This window comes from Primulina huaijiensis, chromosome 1 (genome assembly GCF_012295235.1).
Source record: "Primulina huaijiensis isolate GDHJ02 chromosome 1, ASM1229523v2, whole genome shotgun sequence".
NCBI classification, from domain to species: domain Eukaryota; kingdom Viridiplantae; phylum Streptophyta; class Magnoliopsida; order Lamiales; family Gesneriaceae; genus Primulina; species Primulina huaijiensis.
In genome coordinates, this window is record NC_133306.1 from 3,625,168 (window position 1) to 3,643,658 (window position 18,491).

Here is an 18,491-nt window from a genome sequence, read left to right on the forward strand (position 1 = left end):
TGTCCTTATGTGATACCAATATTATACTTTTGTTTTTAGTTTTTTTTTTTTAATTTCAACAAACATTTTATTTTTATTTTTTTATTTTCAGCAATTCAAACAACACTTTAGTATGTCGATAATTTGTCAAATTTCACTTTACTCCCTCGATAATTATAAAAAAAACTGTACGCACACGCACCGCGTATGCAGAATAACTAGTTCCAATAGAGCTCGGATTCTTGCCATGTCTTGTGCAACAAGTTTCAATGTTAATATTCTTTCTTTTTCTTATGATACTTATTGTGATGTAGTTAACTAATTTGCCACCGTATTCGTCTGGCATTGCTCAGAGCATTTGCTAAATGTAATTTATTTTTACCAATTACAAAAAATAAATCAGTGTACCATCCCAAATGAACATATATGGCGCCTAAAAAAAACAGGTATAGCAAGCAACCACCCGAGGTGTACCCCACAGGATTTTTCATGAGATGTTTAGAGTCCAAAAACTTCATGCACACATGGAGAGAGATGCAACAAAGACAGCTGCAAAATGATTGCAAAAAATATAAATAAATTATTTATCATCCTTTATTTCTTTTGTATTAACATATAAATAGTAGTCAGCCACTCCCCACTACAGACATATATATGGTACAACACATTGTTATATGCTAACATAAGAGAAAATATGGTTTAGGCTTGCTAAACTGCGGTGCATTCGAAGATCACTCTTTAGGTCTTTTACTCATCGTCTTGCGCTTGTTAACGTCCAGGTATTTCTTCCTTAACCGGATAGCATTAGGGGTAACCTGAATAGCGAAGACACGTGATTCTGATGGATTCATCTCAGTTTACCATTTTGCAAAGAGCTATAGCAAATAGCATGAATATGACATCGGTTTAGAATATAGACTGCAAGTGTTGGAAATCATCATGTGAGGGGCAAAGGTGAGGATCAAATTACACTATCAGCAGTAAGCTCCAATTTCCAAATTGTTCAGCATTAGGAGGCTCAGAAAAACAAAAACAAAGACCCCGCATAGTCGCATTAACAAAGACAATAGGATGAGAGATGTTTAAATATACTTACCTCAATGAGCTCATCGGAGGCAACATAGCCTATGGCTTCTTCCAGATTAATCTGCAACAAAAAATGCATAGGAATGACACAAAATCAATAGACCTGAATGTTTCTTGGTAAGGTGTCACGCCCCGGGCCCAAGTCCGCGCAGACGTGACTGTATAAACAACTACTTTGTATTTGTCTCCATTTTACGAAAAATGTTAATCCAATTTGTTATAAGAGTACACTGTAAGCTATTAAACATCCTTTTAAACCTCCAATTTTTATCCAACCACCAGATCTCTCGATCCACCAACATCAGAAATCTAGAGGTGCACAACACTTATTTCCCGTGTTCATGCTGTTTACCGTCCATGATACCAATTCGTCATGCCCCAAGCCAAAGCTTGAGCAAACCATTTTCGTAAAGAGGGGAAAGATGAAAAGTAGTTGGTAATAATAACCCATTGTGCAATCGCGCTTGTGCGGCCTAGGTCTAACATTCATGAATAAATAGCGTAATTCATTAAAGAGAGGATGGGAACAAAGAAAAAAAGGGACACAAATTCACTGATATTATTAATTCTATATACTCCAGTCTCAAATACCCTTAAAAATCAGCCATCAATGGTTGGATTAAATCTATAAAAAAGACAAAAGTAAGGCGCCAGTCCAAATAGGTTCATATTTCAATATATATATGAATTTTGATTGTGTCTCAAATCAATGCATGACTTTAAAACCACTCCAGCCTCTATTACATATACAAAATTTCACCGATATCATCAATTATATATACTCCATCCTCTAATACCCTTGAAAATCAGCCATTAAGGGTTGGATTTGATCTGTGTAAAGACGAAGACGAGGTGCCCGTCCAAATAGGTTTGTACGTCAATATATACACGAATTTTAATCGAATCTTCAAATCAACGCATGACTTCAGTTTTATTGACTCAGTTGAATCTAGTTCATTTCTTACCTTGTTTCTCGAAGTCCCACATAAAAAAAAGAGAAGACATTAGTAAAGGAATTGGATCCTCTGTACTTACAAGGCGAGGAGGAGTTAGCTTAACATTCTCATCCTTGCTAGCAGCGCGAATATTTGTTAGCTCCTTGGATCGAACTGGATTAACCTGTTAAGTAAAAAATTCAAGTTAACCACCTAGGTAAAGAAAATTTCATAGTAACAGCAAAATATGTTTTGCTTACATCAAGATCTGTATCTCGTGAATGTTCACCAATAATCATCCCATCATAAGTCTGCAACCATGAGAAATATAGGTCAAAATTTAACTGGATGTAGAGAATGATGAAAATGTTGAAATTTCATCTATAATTTTCTTTCCACATGTAAAACTAGAAATGTAATCATTACAACCTCCATCCCGGGCTTGACGAAAAGCATTCCACGAGCTTCCAAACCCATCAAAGCATGAGCAGTGATAGTTCCATATCCCATAGAGACCTGCCAAATAAGAAATAGATACGGATTCAATCATTTTTTGAAGCCTTCACCGGTCTGACCTTATGGAAATGAGTATGATCGTCTCAGATTTCAGAAATTACCACCATTGTGATAAGAAAAGAAGCACTTTTGCTGTGAAAATAAAATTAAGAAAGTGCTTGATAATGCGAAATAGACGGTCAGACTAAATGAGTTGCTTGGCTGACCATACTGTAGAGATACCGCATTTAAGAACTTGATGGAAAATACACCATGACCTCTATAGATTAATAGGTTTAGGACAATCTAAATTTTATTAAATAAAACAGGCATTAATTAATTGGTAAATATCAATCAAGTATGTACACTAAGAACTCATATGTATTCTGCTATTAAATTAATTAAATATTACCTAATCCACTAAAATGTAATAAAATTATGGGTTAACTACATCCACCTCCCAAGAGGTTTGTCATAATAACAAAAAAAACCCAACTATATATAAATGTTACATATACTTTAGATTTGAGAAAAATAACAAATAGATATGATAACTTCTAACAATACATACACCCCTCAAAGATTGGTATTTTTTTTACATTTAGCACCCTAAAAATGTAAGATAAATGCAAACCTAAGGGTGTAAAACGTAAGATAATACAAACTTGATGGAGATGTTTGCAATTTTAGAAATTATTGGATTTATTTGTTATGCTTCACATATCTCAAGGGGATAAATATAAGATTTAAATATAGCTGGATTTTTTTTTTTATAACTATGACAAATCTCGAAAGATGAAGATGTAATTATCCCTAAAAAAATTTTTTAAAAAAAGAACAAACCAAAACAACGAATAGATTAAAAAAATTATATTATTGGATATTTTTTCATAAATAATAAAAGATTAAATAATAAAGATCTAAATATACAGGACAATAAATCAATTTAAAGTTTTAATATAATTAAAAAGAATGTAATTATATCTAAATAATCAAAAAGTACATTTTCCAAATTATTAAGATATATTTTCCAACTGACATTCAAAATAATTTATAACATAATATATATCAATTATCTATTTATTTATGTATTTGATTTAGTAAATAATATTAATTTAAAATAAACAATATTTATTGATTTAATTATATATATTCGAACAAATTACACTGAAAATAATTACTATAAAAAAAATTCAATTTTTATAATATTTTCTAAATAAAATGGCTTTCCATCTAAAAGGCATTCAACAAGGACCGAAGACATGCGTTAAGTAATATGAGATTAATAAAGAGCCAATAACAATAAGTTAATACTTTAAGAAAATATGACATCAATAATTTTCATAATTTAGTAAGTTATTACGTGAATGATAGAGTTATATAGGTTCTTTTTCAAAAAATATCACCTCATCCGTTTATCGAAATTATTAAGTTTACCTTTTAGCCCTATGTTGGGACCGAAAAAAGTTAATATCTAATATAAGTAATTTATTGAGTTTATCAAGGGGATGCAGTATAGACAGAATTGCTTTTAAAAAAACATAAACAGCAATAAGGGCAGTATCTCGATACATCAATGAAAGGTGATGTGTTAACAAACCAGTACTCCTTTTCTGACATTTCCAAGAGGACCCCGGTGTTTCTCATAAACTGCATTAATATAATATTTGTCAAAAAGGAAACTCGTAAAAAAATGTGATAATTCAAATCTCTGGCACGGACAGTAATCAAACGTGATCTACCGATAGATCGAGGCAAGTATTGTTAAAGAAGCTAAAAACTAAGCCTTAACAAGTTAAAATTTGCATCAATTGAAGATATTCCACATATCCATATGTAACCAGATCCACATCCATAAACATAGATACCAACAGATTCCAATCATGCAGCAATCTTACGACATTCAATCAACGCCACATCCAAAGTAAGAACAAGCACAAGAACGGATTTGGACATGTGAACTGGCTGAGGTTCTCTTTTCTGTTCTCCCAACATGATATAGGAAAGTCATCCTGTATAGGCTACACTACATCAATCTCCCTCAGAAAACTTGTAAACCCCATCGCTGACAATCATACCTACATGTACCTATTTTGCGATTTCAAAATGGCTGCACCAACGTTTAGAATAACTATTTTACATATCATTACTACTCCCGTATAAAAAAATAAAAAGTGAATAAGAAAATTACATTTATACCCCTCAATTACTATTCCTTCTTGGCAAAAACTTGTGTGAGACGGTCTCACGGGTCGTATTTGTGAGACGGATCTCTTATTTGGGTTATCCATGAAAAAGTATTACTTTTTATGCTAAGAGTATTACTTTATATTGTGAATATGGGTAGGGTTGACCCGTCTCACAGATTAAAATCCGTGAGACGGTCTCACGTGAGACCCACTCATCCTTCTTTTCCTTTTTCCGTTCTTTATCTTCTGTCAAAACCTAACCCACCCCTGCCCATAACCCTAACCTGTCATCTGATCCCAGGTGTATACAAACTTCAAGAAAACTTAGAAGATGTGATTTATAAGCAGCAAATCTTCTTTCTACCCCCCCAGTTCAAGACACCTTTTCAAGTACAATTTTTCTTTCCACTTGAAGTTCTTTCTTTTTGTAATGCAGGTCATCTAAGAACTGCATACACGCCCCCCAAAAAAAACAAAGTAAACTAATATAAGGAAAAAATAGAGTTAATATAACTGGAGCATGAAATTTACAAAACATTAAATGATGGCTCATAAGACAGTCCAACACAAAATGGTGGGCTAGGCTTTGTTATCATGATAAGATTGAGATTTGAGTCTAACTCAATCCTAAAACTTAGCTCAACGGAGGAGGATTGTTCAAGTCCATATATAAAACTTCCAAGGACTTAAACCAACTGACATGTCAAGTTTAAATATACGAAACTTCCAGCCAAAAAGTCCTTTAATTCAAAGGAAAAGGGAAAATATGAAAATAGAGGAGTACACATAAGATAAACCACCATCACCCTGAAAGAAATCCAAATCACAGAATGAAAAGTCTTAAAGACAGGAAGGCATACTCAGAAATGCACGGTGCATGAATCCAGTGCCTCTTGTATCACTGTTGAAAACACTTCTGTAGCCAACCAACCCCCTGTAGTTAACCAGACAAAAAGAAAGCAAATATTCAAAAGACCGAAAATTCTATCCAGTCTTTTAAAATCATGGACAGAAAAATGCAGGAATATAAAAGAAATCGCAGGCAGAAGAACATCTGAGAGATTGCAAACTTAAAAAAAAAACCCTAGAACTCAAAAGATGAAAGAGGAAAGTAAAACAAAGAAAGAACGAAATGAATTTAAAAATAAAACCAACAAGTGTTTGAAAAACAAACAAATATCATAACAGAGTTATAAAGTGGTGTATGCCTTGAAGGACAAGTCAGACAAACTCTAGTCCTACCAACATGGCCACGGACTGGACCCATGTCAGTAATCTCTCCTCGCCGATGAGAAAGAGCTTCCATAACTAAACCTACATGCTCTTCGTTTACCTGGCAATAAAAAGTGGTTCACAAGTCAGATATTAAGCTATGAAAGACAAGGAAGCCTATGAATCAAGAATCACACAGCTATGACCTCAATGGTCACTTCTTCAATTGGCTCCAGCTTTTGTCCTTTTTCCATCTTATACCTAATTAGAAACAGATATTATCAAAAGACGAAAAATATCACTTGAACAAGCTTTTTGTTTGAAAAAAATATATGATTATTCTTTATACTTCAAAATCACACGTTCAAGGCTAATTAGCCTTCAATGGCATTTTCTAATAGACACTGAACCATATAATATTTGCTTGATTTGATCAATGTTGGGAATATATTACATATAACCACTTCATTAGAAAGGCACATCTGGTAGCTTGATATTTAGAAATTTTTTCATGGTTGGCCCTATATGCCGAGATAGGTGACATTTTAATCATTTACATTTGAAATTATCAATTTTAGTCTCATAAACATTCTGTACCAATCATAGTTGTCAAAAGCGCAAGGCGCATTAAAGCGCTCAGATGTCATGGGTTTAAATCACAAAGCGAAGCGCATTCCGTAAAGCGCAATGAATAAAATATTCTAAGAAGATAAAAAAAATCAATTTATTTTAAAAAATATGAAACATTAGAAATCAAATATTAAATCATATATCATTTTCATCTTCCAAGTATCAAATATTAAAATGTGAGGGCAAAAGACAGAGGAGACATGGGACATAGAAAACATTTTCCATGCACTATTTTTTAATAAATAGAGGAGAAATAATACTTTTAGTGTGCGATTACTCGTCTGTCAGAATTGTTTTTTAAAAAAACATTTTTTCTATGAAGTGCAAAAAAGCGCTCGCCTCATGGAAGCCGTGCGCTTTGACACTCAAAATTTCGGATAAACGAAAATAATAAATTAAACAATGAATTACATAACCTTGAAATTTAGGAAAAAATAAGTTTAAGCCTATGATTATTACCTGATGATCAATTTCAGGCATTAATTAAAAGTTATAAATCAATAAATTTCGGAGGGACGGTTAAAAGATTTTGGCTAGAAGAACAAGAATCAATTATTGCGTTATAATACGTGGCTAATTTGATAATCATAAGTAAAAGACAAAAACTGTCACACCCTTGAACCATAGAACATAAATGACAGTTAACCAATTTTTTGATAGAAGAGTCAGTGAGCATTTATTGAACTGAAAACCCGCATACCAACTTGCTTTACAATAAAAAAAAAAGTACAAAATAAAAACAGGTAAAATGATCAAGGTGTTCCTTAAAGAATTGGTAAGCAAAAAGTGCATGGTTGAAACTCTGACAAGAAAACATTTTAATTGAACAAATTGACAAGCATATTGTTTAACCAGATGACACACGTATAAAACTCTGGCTATAAGCATCAATTATATCATTTTAGTCACATGTCGCAGCTATAGGAAAACATCCCATGCCCACCCCTACCCCTTAACACTTCATAAAAACATAACTAAGCTTCTTAACGCATTGCTTTGCAAGAGAAAATCATTCCAATAGACTGAAGTGGAGAAATTTAGATGTTTCTCCAGAAGCATCATAAAGGGTTCCCCAATCCCCAAGTACCTCCCTAAATTGGTTTTAATAAAAATTTGCATATAAAGCAGCAGCTATATAATTATAAATATAAATCAATCAATTAGATAACTGTTAAAAGACGAGAAGAAAAAGCATGAAATAATAGTTGAAGACAAGAAACTCACATGACTTTCGGGGGTGAGACAGAGAGCTCAAATTTTTCACGTCTCATGTTCTCGATTAGAATACCTGTTTAAATAGTTGATAGAAATACAAACTTAGGGGACTAAATGATATGCAAAGAGAAATAATTGCAACTGGCAACATCCAGAGTCATGCGTTTGAAAATATTATTGTATGTGAGTAAGAGCAAATAATTCATTTAGAAATATCTCAACAAAAGAACTCACCCAATTGCAGCTCTCCCCTGCCCTGAACTTCATATGAATCCGACATGCCAGGGAGAACATTTATTGCAAGATTTCTTTCAGCTTCAGCCTTTAGCCGATCACCAATTTGCCTTCCAGTCAGCTTTTTACAAGAGGATAATTGCATATTCAGCACATTTATTGCCAAATGAATCCAAGGATCGGGGTGAAAAGAAATCGTGTCAGCTCGTCAAATCCATTTGAATAATATTTGCTTTGTGTACAAAATTATCAAACTCAAACCGAATTATAACATGTTAGGATCAATTTCAAGCCAGATTCGAGCCAAATTTTTTTTCGTTCAATAGCTCGTGAGCTGGTCGCAAACTTTAATTAACCAATGTTTTTATAGTTTTATGGTAAAATACTTTATATTGCAAATGTAAACCAACTCTATGTATATCGCAAATGTCAACCAACTCTATGGGAACTAAGAAGTTATCTAATCCTAAATTTCTTGTCTCCGATGCAGCCACCCTATCTGGATTCTTGCTGCTCAATCCCTAGAAAAGCTAGCTAAATTTCTTTAACTCTGTATATCCATTTGTATCCCCTACATTCAACCGATACCAAACTTTAATGAAAATCTTATTTGCTTTAAAATATCACGACGAACAAGTTCCATGCTTTCAGAAACTAAATCCACTATTTCCAAAATCCATGGACTGCAGTAAAGCCTTAAGCACTACCGGATCCCATAGATCTAAAAATCACCATATGGTAGCGGAACATGTAAATTTGCAGATCTTTTTTTTTTAATCAGAAACTAAGATTTATTATAATATTAAACGAGTATACAAATTTAATGGATGAGCAGTCCACATTGCACAATATCAAAGTTCACACTCGACAATAGAACTCCTATAGAACTCTATCACGAATTTGCTAACAATAAAGAAAACTCCAATCTCTAACAATGTCCGAGACCGTCATATGCTGAAACTGTGGTAAAACGATCGTCCAACTAGCCACTCTGAATTTGATCTTCTCCCATAGATCTTCCCACGAGTCATCTCTATCCCTGAAGATTCTATTGTTGCGCTCCATCCAGATTGACCAAAAGATGCAATGGACAACTATGTACCAAAATTTATGAAGTCCCTTCCCCTTTAGGAATCCCGGTTCCATGAGAAACATGTCTTTCGATCCGCTTGGGATCTTGGAGAAGCAATCTAAGTTTCTTTTTTGCAAATTTCAGTATTTTGTCCTTTTCCTTTCACTCACTTTGTTCTACCACAAATAGGAAATCTTCTAGGCGCACTATAGGAAGTTCAAACTCTAATTTAGCTTGAGTCCGCTAAAAATGGTCCAAAACATGAAACTTAAGCTAATATTCTGCTAAATTTTGTTCATTTGCATGCCTACAAAGGACTAAAAGCAGACAAGTAACATATTATACAGAAAAAAAGACTCTGATATTCTTTTTATGAGGATAAACTCTATAGTATTAAAAACGTCCATTAGGGCAGCATAAAAAAAGAGTTAAGAAGGAAGAAGTAGAAAAGAATGTTTTGTCCCAAATCATGCGTCACAATTGAACGAGTAGTAGAAAATAGTGTGAAATATTTTTTCCCACATCAGTATCTTGTAAAGACAAATATCACATGAAACTGTCAAGTAAAACATGTAACAAAAGATACAAGACAACAAAAAATATGGCACTTACATAAGTACCTTCTCGACCAGCCAACGGTGAATCATTCACACCAAAAGTCATGGAAATGGTTGGAGGATCAAGCTCAACATTAGGCAAAGCAGTCATGACCTACCAGAAACCTAAGAACGTCAATTTAAAATTCATGTAAAAATGTTGACAGTCTAGTATTTACTAGTTGCAGTACGACGGCCTCTCATCCTCACAAGTACATTTTTATCACAATAAATGAATAAATTTTCTTAAAAAGAGGTAAATAGGAAAGTGGCTGAGCCAAAAAAGAAATGTGAAAAATTAATGCTCAAGAATTCAAAACAAACAATTGGGAAGGGTTCTATGTACCTCAACATTTGCAATTGTATGCCCTATAGCCGGACTAGCTAACCCGGCCATAGACACTATATCACCAGCACCAGCTCTATCAATAGAAATAATGTTGGTGCCCTTCTTTTTCATCAGTTTCACAACCTGAAAAATATCAAACAAGTATTGACGCGCATAACCATTGACAATAATTAAGGTCGTCATTAATAAATTATTAGTTCACAACAGCCATAGCAGAAGAAGTCTATTAATAACCATTTTTTCCCTCCAAAATAACATTTTTAATAATGGTAATTCCCAAATACCAATCAATAATATCAATACTAACAAGAACTCATACATAAATCCATCAATCCTTCATTTTGATACCTTATATGCATATATTGCATACAAATAGATCATTTAATATCAAGAACTGTGTGAAAGTTTAGGAACTGGACATTCTTCCACTGTGCTACTATTTTCTCTTGTTCATATTGGCTTCCTTGTCCAAGGGTTACTTTTGTCAACTAAAAAAGTTATTTTGACTACTTGTTCTAATTATTCTCAAGATAAAACGCTGATTGGCCATGTTTTAAGGTTCACTCAACTCCTAGCCTGATAAAATGTTTTTTAACTCCGAAGTAAGCATAATGACCATTGCTTGAAGTGAATCAAGTTAGAATACTTTTACAAGGCCCAATATAAATTTGTATCAATGACAAGCAGCAGATTACAAACTGTGACTGTCAAAGTACTGGAAATTTTGATGTTTTCATTATGTCTAATTTTTTTATAATTTAATTTGAATTTTTATTGTGTTAAATTAAGATTATGTTTTAGAATCAATTTTTAATGATATATGTCAGATATAGTAAATATTGTTATTGCTATATTTTGTTAATACATATTAAACACTATTACATTTTCTTAATAATAAATTATTTCTAGAAAATTTATTCTCACCCCCCTAATAAAAATGTCTAGCTCCGCCCTGGTGATTGTGTTGGTTATGACATCCATCTCCATGCAATCATGTCAACAGCTCACAGATAAGTTCAATAGATCTATCTTTTCCTATACACTTTCCAACCACCTAACCAATGGGAGAGGTTTTGACAGGCATTGTATTAATACTTGCCTCATATTAGATCGCAGGAAAAGTGTGAAGAAACTCGTTAGAAAATGCAATTGATTTTCTAGCAACTTAAGCTAATCACTCTGCAGATTGAGCACAAATACAAAATGACTGCTAGCGGAGTTAAAGTTGAACTTGCAATATATTTAAAGGTTCAGGGTGGTATACAAAATAGTATAGGAGACTTCCACAAGCATGAAAACCAGAAGGTAGTTGCTTTGTGGGACACGGTATTTTTGTGCGGGAGCCATGATTCGAACTGAGGGAGAAAATACTGAGCGCACAGGGACCATTTCCCAAACCAATAGAAGCCACTTCTAAACATGGCCGATTTAGTCGGCTAAGCCATGATGAGGTTCTTGCAATCTGAAGGATCCCACATTGAATTGTTGCCTAGATATGAATTACTTTTTAAGAATGCAATTCAATGTCTAGCAAATTAAGATAACTATGATTGCAAATTAAGGATGAATACGCAAAAACTGCTAGTGGAGCTAATAATTTAAAGTCACATTTGCGTGAGCCGGTGAGCATGGAATGTGACAAAGACATTCCTAAAGCTTCTAAACATAATTTTACAGAATCCGATGGTGAATATTTGTTATAAAGGGTAACCACATGGATGTAGTAGTTGTTAAACTACCTTCTCATCCTGGCAAGGCCTGATATTCACAAAGAAGTACATAGTTTAGCGCACATATCAGGAATCTCCCAATCTGGTGTAGCTATACAGCTTCGAAAATAAATAGACAACAATTTGACTGGGCAGGGTAGGATTACTATTTAGTAAGACAAATTATTAATGGGTGGAGACACAATTAGACTCTAGCAGATTATGTCATTGTAGATCTCTGTAAGAGTGTTTTTCACCTTTCTTCATGCACATCACATTCTTGGACAAACAAGGCGCGTGGTTCACTTTAACAACCTCAGAATAAGGAGCAGAACTGATGAGCTTTTGATCCATGACCACAAGATTCAGAAGCGTTTACCAAGAGAACTTGTGTTTTCAATATAATTACAAACTTCTTGACAATTGTGATGTCTAAAAGAGATTTGTCCTAGTTTAGGGAATCCATGTATGAAAATCTACCTTAGCTCATGACCGAGTTCCAAATAAAGGCATGAGGAACTTTCCAAGGCTTTTTTCAGTCCAGATAATTACTATACTTCATATGGGGTTACTTTGCAGAATTATGTCTTGTCTACGAAAGAAAAGGTAACTCCAGTAGCACTCTCTCTAATTTAAATTCCTTTTTATTCTTTTTCATCTCCAAATATGCGCATATGTTGTAGCACAAAGCTAAGTAAAGTAAAATTAGGATTGCTCTTACAAGAAGTCAGTAGAATGACATGGACCACTGGCTTGTAAATAACTTAGTATCCAGTCTCACATAAAACTTTAACAAGATTCTACAAGATCCATGAAATCAGGCATATGAACAAGATAGGACGATAGGTAGATAGGTAAAATTAGGAGCAAAGTACAAGGCTACAAACCTTCCCTTCTTCAATTTTGGCAATTCCTGAATCTGTTTTATGAAGTCCGTGTACTTTATCACCAACATGGAGAATCCCGGAGGAGATACGACCCGTCAAAATTCGTCCAACATAATTATCTCTTTCCATCATTGACACCTGAAAGGAACTGTTAACCATCTTCCTTAATGTTTCTCAGTAAAAGTGCAAATCCACAATAGAAACCAATTTGCATATTCTGAAACGATAAGTTAACTAAGGCAAAGGAAAATTTTAAAATAAAGTAAGCAAACACTAGGTAGATACCCAGAACAAAAGAGAAGTCGAGAGAATAATATTTCTTTGGAATAGGTTTGTCGAACCCCTTCCCAAATCTCCTTTGATGTAAACAGAAACATGAAGGTGTCACTGATTTCAGGATTCATTGTAATGACTTTAATTCTTATTTTGAATGAAGTATTAATTAAGATATGATTAAAGGGTTGCAAATTAAGGAATTGATAATTCGGGATCAAGCTGTTGGGATCCACCGAATTTAAAATGGACAACCCAATCTACTTCAAATTACATTATCCCGAGAAATCCAACTAGACAAATGAGATTCTGACACGTGGCAGATTAGATTGATTCGGATTTTCTGAACTAGTCCGGATGCAACCTATAAATGGAAGCTGATTTCTTTTGTTTCCTACACCGCTTCCTTCAGACAGAGTTCTAGCCATATACCTTAGGTTTTCTAGTCAGTTTCCAGGGCACGTTGGTGTCTGGAAGTTTTGGAGCTAGTGTCGACTCGAGGAGGGGTCGGTGAACTGAGAGCGAGACATCATCAACGGGATGACGACAGACGCAGGTATAATCCTAAAGTCTTAAATAGTGATTTACGGATCATTAGGGATAACTTTGTAGTATGTTCGGTAATTCAGGATCTGGTTTGTTAGTTATTTCATTATGTTGGTATTGTCTAGGTTCAAAGGACTAAGCTTTCTGTCATATTATTTTAGTGAGGTACGTGATGTACTGACTGAAATATCCAAGCATAGTATACACACTTATATGCTGCATATTTATCTGTTGCATGATACATGTTTTACTGCTTTGACATATTATGTATTACATATCACGTTGAGCCTGGTATCTTTTGAGATATACCTCGTTTGTTGGGACCGCTAACCCCTATTCTGTATTGTGGACAATGGGGCATCGAGAGCTACAGTGTCCTACGGGACCCGCGGGCTCTGATGACCTGGACATTGCAGGTCCACTTCTTGATGATGAGTGTAAAAGCCAAAACATGCCTAGGGCGGATCAGAGACGACACACACAGGCGCCTCTAGACTGAGCATGAGATTCTTGATTTGATCCTTGATATTCGAGCATATTGCATTTCGCATGCAACATATCAGTTTGTATACTCGTACATTCTCGTATTGGGCGATTGTCGCGTCCTTGTTTTTCATCCTGGGCACCCCATTCCACGGGGCAGGTCTCAGGTTGGACGGTTCGGACGGCCAGAGCAGTGGCTAGAGAAGTTGGGTTTTCGGTGGCGATCCAGTAGAGGTTTTATTTGGTTTATCATATCCTCGTTCTGTATTATGTTTTCGATAAAGTTGTACAAATGTTTAAGACTGTTGTTATTGTTCTGTTTTCGTTTGGGTTGTAAGATAATTAAGTTATTTGGTTTCCGTTGTTTAATTGTTGTTATTAAGTTTTAATTTTGCATGCTAATTAGTTTGTTTAGTAGTGGCTCGGGTAAGGGCACTACATTCATGGAATTCCAAAGCCACGACATGATCACGGAATCTGCTTCATCCCGTAGACCAAAGCTTGGGTCTCCTTTCTTCAGTTCTGTACCAGTGAAATGGCTCAATTTTCCTTTACCTTTTAAATATGTTCAGACAAATTGAGACTATTTGAGGTAGTTCTTCCCATTCATTCTGTATGCAGCTTGTATAGACTGAAGATATCCCCAGAAATTTGTTGGGTAATTATTTCTTTGGATTTTCCCGACATCTTGATGGATGTAGCTTGCGACATGTTCGATGGGGACTGGAAAGGAAAAAATTGGAGGATAGTGACAAAAGCCCGAGAGGAAACCGAGAAGTGAAGAAATAGCCCGATCTTTAAAGAAATTTTTCGTAGAAGTGATAGCCTAACAATCAGTAAACCCTAAGGTGATAGCCTAACAATCAGTAAACCCTAAGGCTTTGATACCATGTTAGATTGAGAGGATATAATATTTATTATATATGTCTTTGAATAAGGCCAACGCCTCCATTTATACAAGAATGAACACTAATCTCTAGCCTTGACTACGGTAAACGGATAAAGAAAAAATAAATCTCCTATACAATTGACAAGACTAATTACCACTAGTTACAAAATAATTCTATGAAGTCAATAATATACATTCCTAATTTATTACATTTAAAATACTTCCCTTATTTTCCAACAAGAAACATAGGATTCATAACTTGTTAGAAATCTGGAATCTGAAGCCAGCAGGCTTTTCTTTTTCAAGGATTTATCAACATCAAAAACAAATCAATAATGATGCAACAAATTAATTCCAGAGAGTGCATCTTTCAGAAGAAAAGATGCTAAATAGAGACCCTAACTAACCAGCATCTGAAAGGGTGCATCAAGGCTAGCACTTGGAGGAGGAACGTATCTTATGATTGCATCAAGCAAGTCAGACATATTCTTGGCATCATCAGTGGGACATTTTGTATAGGTGGATGAAGCCCATCCTTCTTTTGCAGATGCATACAGAACAGGAAACTCTAATTGCGCCTCTGAGGAAATCGTACCAAGCAAATGAAAAATACTGGTTGCACAATCATTGTTAAAAAATGGCAATCAAAATCAAGAAAATTACTAAAAATTTAGCAATATGATAATCACCTGTAGCACCAAGATTAGCAAAAAGGTCAAACACCAAACTTTCGACTTCATTGCACCTCTCCTCGGTCACTATAATGTGTGAAAAGCAAGTTTAAAATTTTTTCAAAATTTTAAAATATAAGAAATCATGTTTTATTCATGAAGAAGATGGATTCTCTAATTATTAACAATTTAGATATTCCTATATATTTTCAATACCCCAGTGAACATAAGTATGTGTCTTAAATCTTGATCATTTCAACTAATTCCAAATATTTTTTTAGCACTGACGTGCTTGAAGAGAATGTAAACACCATGACAAGTTTTACCAACCCACAAGACAGAATACATTGTACCTGAGGGTCGATCTACTTTATTTAGAAGAAGTATAGGACGTAGACCATATTTTAAAGCCTTTGCAAGAACAAACTTAGTTTGTGCAAGGGGGCCTTCACCAGCATCAACAACTAAAACTGCTCCCTCAACCATGCCCACAACCCGCTCAACCTATGACATAATAGATAATGAATGATAAAAAGTTAACTTATAGCAAAAGGAAAGATGAGACAAGGCATCACTTCAAGCTCCAAGTATTATTTCTAAGGAATGACTGACAAGTCCATAAAACTGTTATTATTCAGCAAGAGTAATAATGAGCCAAGCAAGGTGAACTTATGTGTGACATCTAACTTTTAGAATAATGAAAATGGCACTGTTTAGTTCATTAAGAAACAGAAAATTTAGATTTGGTGTTATATGGGTCAGAATTTCAGAAGGTTGCAATGGTGATATTAGTTCTGCTAATTGATTGACTGAATGAGGGAACATTGCAATACTGAAAGGATTAAAATTATCAAGGGGGAGAAATTATTTTAATTGGTCCAATCCAGCTTAAAATTTACACTCTATTTATGAAACTATTTTTTTCACGTCTTCACCAAGAGTTGTATCATGAAACATTTTTCCATGGTAATTTGACTGCTTCACATTTTTCTATGAGGTTTAGGCCCATTTTATAAATATTTGATACAAATCACTCGGCAAAGACAAAGGGAATCTGAATATTGATACACATAGATAATTTATTTGCCAATATTTTGAAACTGAAAATTTAACCAGCTAATTATCAGTGCCAAACCCACATATACTTGCTATATATCAAAGTGACTATTTCAATCACAACGTCATGGGATTGTATATTGCCCATTACTGACAGCTGCAGCAAAATTGAAAAATAAATTCTAGCCAACATCTCTCATTTTCCCCATTCCTAAGAAAATGGAACAACAAATTTATAAGTAAAAATTTAAAGAAACGAATTTTTATCAGTGCCATGTAGCTGAAGCAGAGATACTTTGAACCAATTAACATCATTAAAACAAAAATGATGATACATAATTTCTAAGCTCTTCGACGATATCATTATGTTTAAAGTGTGGTGTTAAGGAGTCTTAATAGCATACTTCACCACCAAAATCTGCATGTCCAGGTGTGTCAACCATATTCAGTTCATTCTCTTTCCACGAAATAGATGTAACCTGCATATGATTATGATGATAAACATAGTAAATGAAAAGCTATCAAGAATCCAACAATAAAAAATATAGAAGAATAACGTTAAAGGAAGCCACATATTTCCCATATCATAAAGTGAAAATGTAATCTTCAACTGGTTAATGTTATGTTACTTAAAATTATATTGCGCAAGAAATATTCATGAATCTACAATTCGAAGTCCTGTTAATTCGCCCTTCAGAAAACCAATTCGTATTGCAATAGGCAATATATACAGGATGATAGAAACAATAATTTGTACTTTTTCACCAAGTAATAGTAGACTATGCATGAATTTACATCATTATGCAGATGGCTCAGAAAAAGATACCTTGCACAAGCTTTCATCAATCTACTACCAACCACATGGCAGCAGCCGTAAGCCCGGCCTTTTTTTCATCACAGCCGATGGAATCTCAACATATGGATTCAACAATGTAATTCAACAGTAAAAAGACCGCATCTTAAAAAGAAACTTCAGAAGATGATATGGACTAATGAACTTCATTACCCTGAGGTGAAGGATAATAAGAACTAATAATGGTAGAAAAACTAGGATAAGGATATTACACCTAAGTCCGTACCAACAATACCAATTAAATAAAACTGCTTAAACCCCGAAAACTCCAAATCACCCCTCAATAACAGGAGCATGCACAAACTAAAACCTTAACAAGGTAATAAAGTACATTCGAAATGAAATTCAAGTAATATTCAAAAAAAGCATCAAGTACAAATAAAAACTAATTCCTTCACATAATCACAATCACAAAACACGAAATCGGGAAAATACTAAAGCACCTTCGACGCAATGGTGATTCCACGCTCTCGTTCGAGGGTGATAGAATCCAGGGCCCGTTCATGGGGGACATCGGCGCCACATTGCCGTAGGAGCCGGTCCATGAGTGTGGTCTTCCCGTGGTCAACATGCGCTATAACGGCTACATTTCGCAGCCGAGAAGGATCCAAATCACCGCTTCCAGCGGCCTCATGCGATGATGAGGCGACAGAGGCGGCGGCGGCGACCTGTGAGAAGGGCCGAGTGAAGCCCAAAGCCCGTGAAAACCCATGGGGCTGGAAGTAATTGGAGCAGGATTTCCTGCTGGTAGATGAGAATAGAGAGCGGAACAATGGACCGACCATAACGGATTACGTAATGGCTACCAGCTGAAGAGCTCGAGGAAGGGGGGAGACCCGGTGCTGTTATGAGATAACACTGGGGTTTAGGGTTCACGTGGATTTCCATTTTTTATTTTTTAAAAAAATGTTTTTATTTACGTTTTAGGGCTTACGTGGATTTCCAGTTTATTCATTTTTTTTTTTTGGTTGAAAAGCTTGAGGAACTCGCTAACTGGTCCGTCGTTGGCAGTAGTCGATACAATATTGATAAAAAAAAGAGTCCAATATATATGGTTTACGATAACTTTATAACAATATCAAAATATAATAAACTTGTACCAAAGATTTATAGCTACATGAGATTGAAATTG

The 18,491-nt window shown here is 34.7% G+C and overlaps 1 protein-coding gene and 1 non-coding gene across 3 annotated transcripts; both read right to left on the reverse strand.

Annotated features, from left to right (window-relative positions):
* Positions 1-551: 551 nt before the first annotated feature.
* LOC140977895 (uncharacterized) lies at positions 552-18,224 on the reverse strand. Of its 2 annotated transcripts, none has more exons than XM_073442621.1 (19): positions 17,803-18,224; positions 16,911-16,985; positions 15,804-15,954; positions 15,469-15,537; positions 15,187-15,359; positions 12,589-12,726; positions 9,990-10,115; positions 9,660-9,758; positions 7,976-8,096; positions 7,751-7,814; positions 6,103-6,157; positions 5,893-6,017; positions 5,545-5,618; positions 4,096-4,145; positions 2,430-2,516; positions 2,261-2,311; positions 2,101-2,184; positions 1,076-1,126; positions 552-794 (listed from the first exon to the last, which is right to left on the reverse strand). In XM_073442621.1, the coding sequence occupies exons 1-19, from the start codon at positions 18,142-18,144 to the stop codon at positions 711-713; spliced, it is 2,019 nt and encodes a 672-aa protein (XP_073298722.1). In that variant the 5' UTR covers positions 18,145-18,224; the 3' UTR covers positions 552-710. The 2 variants fall into 2 exon arrangements, with proteins under 2 accessions (XP_073298722.1, XP_073298723.1); XM_073442622.1 differs by lacking the exon at positions 17,803-18,224 and adding an exon at positions 17,333-17,771.
* LOC140991270 (small nucleolar RNA snoR113) lies at positions 17,314-17,409 on the reverse strand. The gene has a single exon (XR_012177826.1). It is a non-coding gene; the product is annotated as a small nucleolar RNA snoR113 (small nucleolar RNA).
* Positions 18,225-18,491: the final 267 nt, after the last annotated feature.